The 2,058-nt window shown below is 38.6% G+C and overlaps 1 protein-coding gene across 1 annotated transcript; it reads right to left on the bottom strand.

The window, feature by feature from the left end:
• Window positions 1-398: 398 nt before the first annotated feature.
• Window positions 399-1,656, bottom strand: LOC107686407 (glycosyltransferase family 92 protein F49C12.5-like). Its single transcript, XM_016483376.1, is given in 2 exon segments — window positions 399-447; window positions 449-1,656. Coding segments are annotated over 2 exon segments (1,257 nt in total).
• Window positions 1,657-2,058: the final 402 nt, after the last annotated feature.

Here is a 2,058-nt window from a genome sequence, read left to right as displayed (position 1 = left end):
TTGCGTAAAATATTTTGAATGCGTTAAACTGAAAAAAATATTCACCTACGTTAACGCTCTAATTTTGACAGCACTAAAAATAATACAAAATAATTCATTGTAAATGTAACTTTCCTGATTGGAAACAACTCCAAAAGGAAAGGCTGAGTTAAAACCGTAAGTTAATTTGCTGAGTACGAATTAAATCAGATCAGAGACATACATATGCAAGACATCAGTATTTTTTGTGCAAAATGCTGGACCTTTTAACTTTACTTTGGTCTAAATCAGTTTTGCAATAATTTTGGCAGAGATTATATTTATCAAAAGGCATTCTTTTTTTTCTTTTTTTCTTTTTGGAAGCAAAAATTCAGATGTCAAATTGATCAGATCTGCATAATTATAATAAAATCATATCATCAGTGAGGCCTTAACAAACCTGAAAGCTTCAAAGTCCGGTCAACATTCGTTTTGCTTAAAGTCCCACATTCTTTTGTCCACAAACAGTTGCTCTTTAGTAAGATTCACCTGCATTGGATTTCTCACATGTACCATCCTAGACACATGAAATGCTACATGATGAATATATCCATATTTTTGCAATGAGGAATGTACTGAAGTTTTCTGCACCTTCCTTGGGTTGACAATCATCTTTTTGGGATTATCAATGTTCTTTCGATCAGGTTCTCTGTAAATGTGCTCCATGATATTCACACCAGGAATATTATTCCATTCTGCTCGTTTGAACTTCCCACTCTCCTCAAACTGTGTTGTGGGGAATACGTGGCTCTCAAAAAGGAATACACTTACTCTGGGATGAGCAGACTGAAGGTACTTCATAAGAGATGGTAAATTGTCGTGTTTGTAAGGCATGATGATTTCATCAATGTCATTCAGGAGAACATATTTGGATTGGTACATGTGCCTGTAAATGCACTCGTTGAGTGTTGCCAGCTGACCATAATGATGGATGTCACCCTTGTGTTTCTTGAATTTCCAGCCTGATGACGGGTTCAGAAACTGGTCGATAGGCCATGGAACGATCTCCAGCATCCCCTCGGTTTCATAATGTTTTAAGAGTTTTTCCAAGTCTGGTCCACAACTAGTTTTATAGATGACCACATGCTGTACACCCAGAAGCTTGTACATCTCCATTGATTGAGCAAACTGCAGTACATTGTTGTAGTTCCCAAAAAGGGTGGAAATGCAAACTATGAAGTTATACTTAAAAGTATTCATTCCAACACGATTTTTAATTGGCAGATACTCCGTAACATTGTTGTCTGAATCTTTAGTTGATATAAGGACATGTGTTGCATTTTCCATGTGCCTGCCTTTACAAATCACTTCTGAGACGTGAAACGGGAAGCCAAAATGGTCGCGGTGTATCTGGACATCTGTGTGAACAGTTTTGCAGACTTGTTCAGTGCTGCAGTAAACACAGTAAAGTGGCTGAAGATGGTTTCTGCTGATTATACTGATGACTCGAATGACCCCATCCAGTCTGTGGTCGATGAACGCAGACACCATGAAATGCTCTGAGTCTTTGACGGGCGTTATTGAATTTAAATCCTCTGTGATTCTGCATGTATTATAGAAAGCATGCTCTAAGTCTTTGATGGACAATGTCGAATTTAAAGCGTCTGGGATTTTTCGTGTATTATAGGAAGCAGTCATATATTGGTAAAGAGGATAACTACTCTTGTATGCCAAAATCAGTGTTGAAATAATAGAGAAACATGCTAGAGCAAACATTTTAAATGTGAGTTTATCCATCCGCCCTTTAGTGCCTGTAGAGTAAAATAAAGATGAATGTCAGAAATGTGTAAACCTACGGTGACCGGGAGGGGACATGTTCCCTTTCGAGCTTTCTCTTGACATTGCAGAGCATCCGCTTTGGGAACTTCTCTCCTTCCACATTTCCTGAAATCCTATTGGCTCACGCCAGTCCAATTGACTGGCCAATTGACGTGAAGTATGCAAATCGCATGCAAATACTGACGAGCTCGAGAGGCAGTATAAAATGCAGTGCATGCGACAATTACGTCAGAATCTTCTCCTTCACGTTGGCTTATGCAT

The sequence above is a fragment of the Sinocyclocheilus anshuiensis genome, unplaced genomic scaffold (assembly GCF_001515605.1).
Source record: "Sinocyclocheilus anshuiensis isolate Anshui unplaced genomic scaffold, SAMN03320099.WGS_v1.1 scaffold1207, whole genome shotgun sequence".
Classification (NCBI taxonomy): Eukaryota; Metazoa; Chordata; class Actinopteri; order Cypriniformes; family Cyprinidae; genus Sinocyclocheilus; species Sinocyclocheilus anshuiensis.
This window is presented reverse-complemented; position numbering and strand designations above follow the sequence as displayed.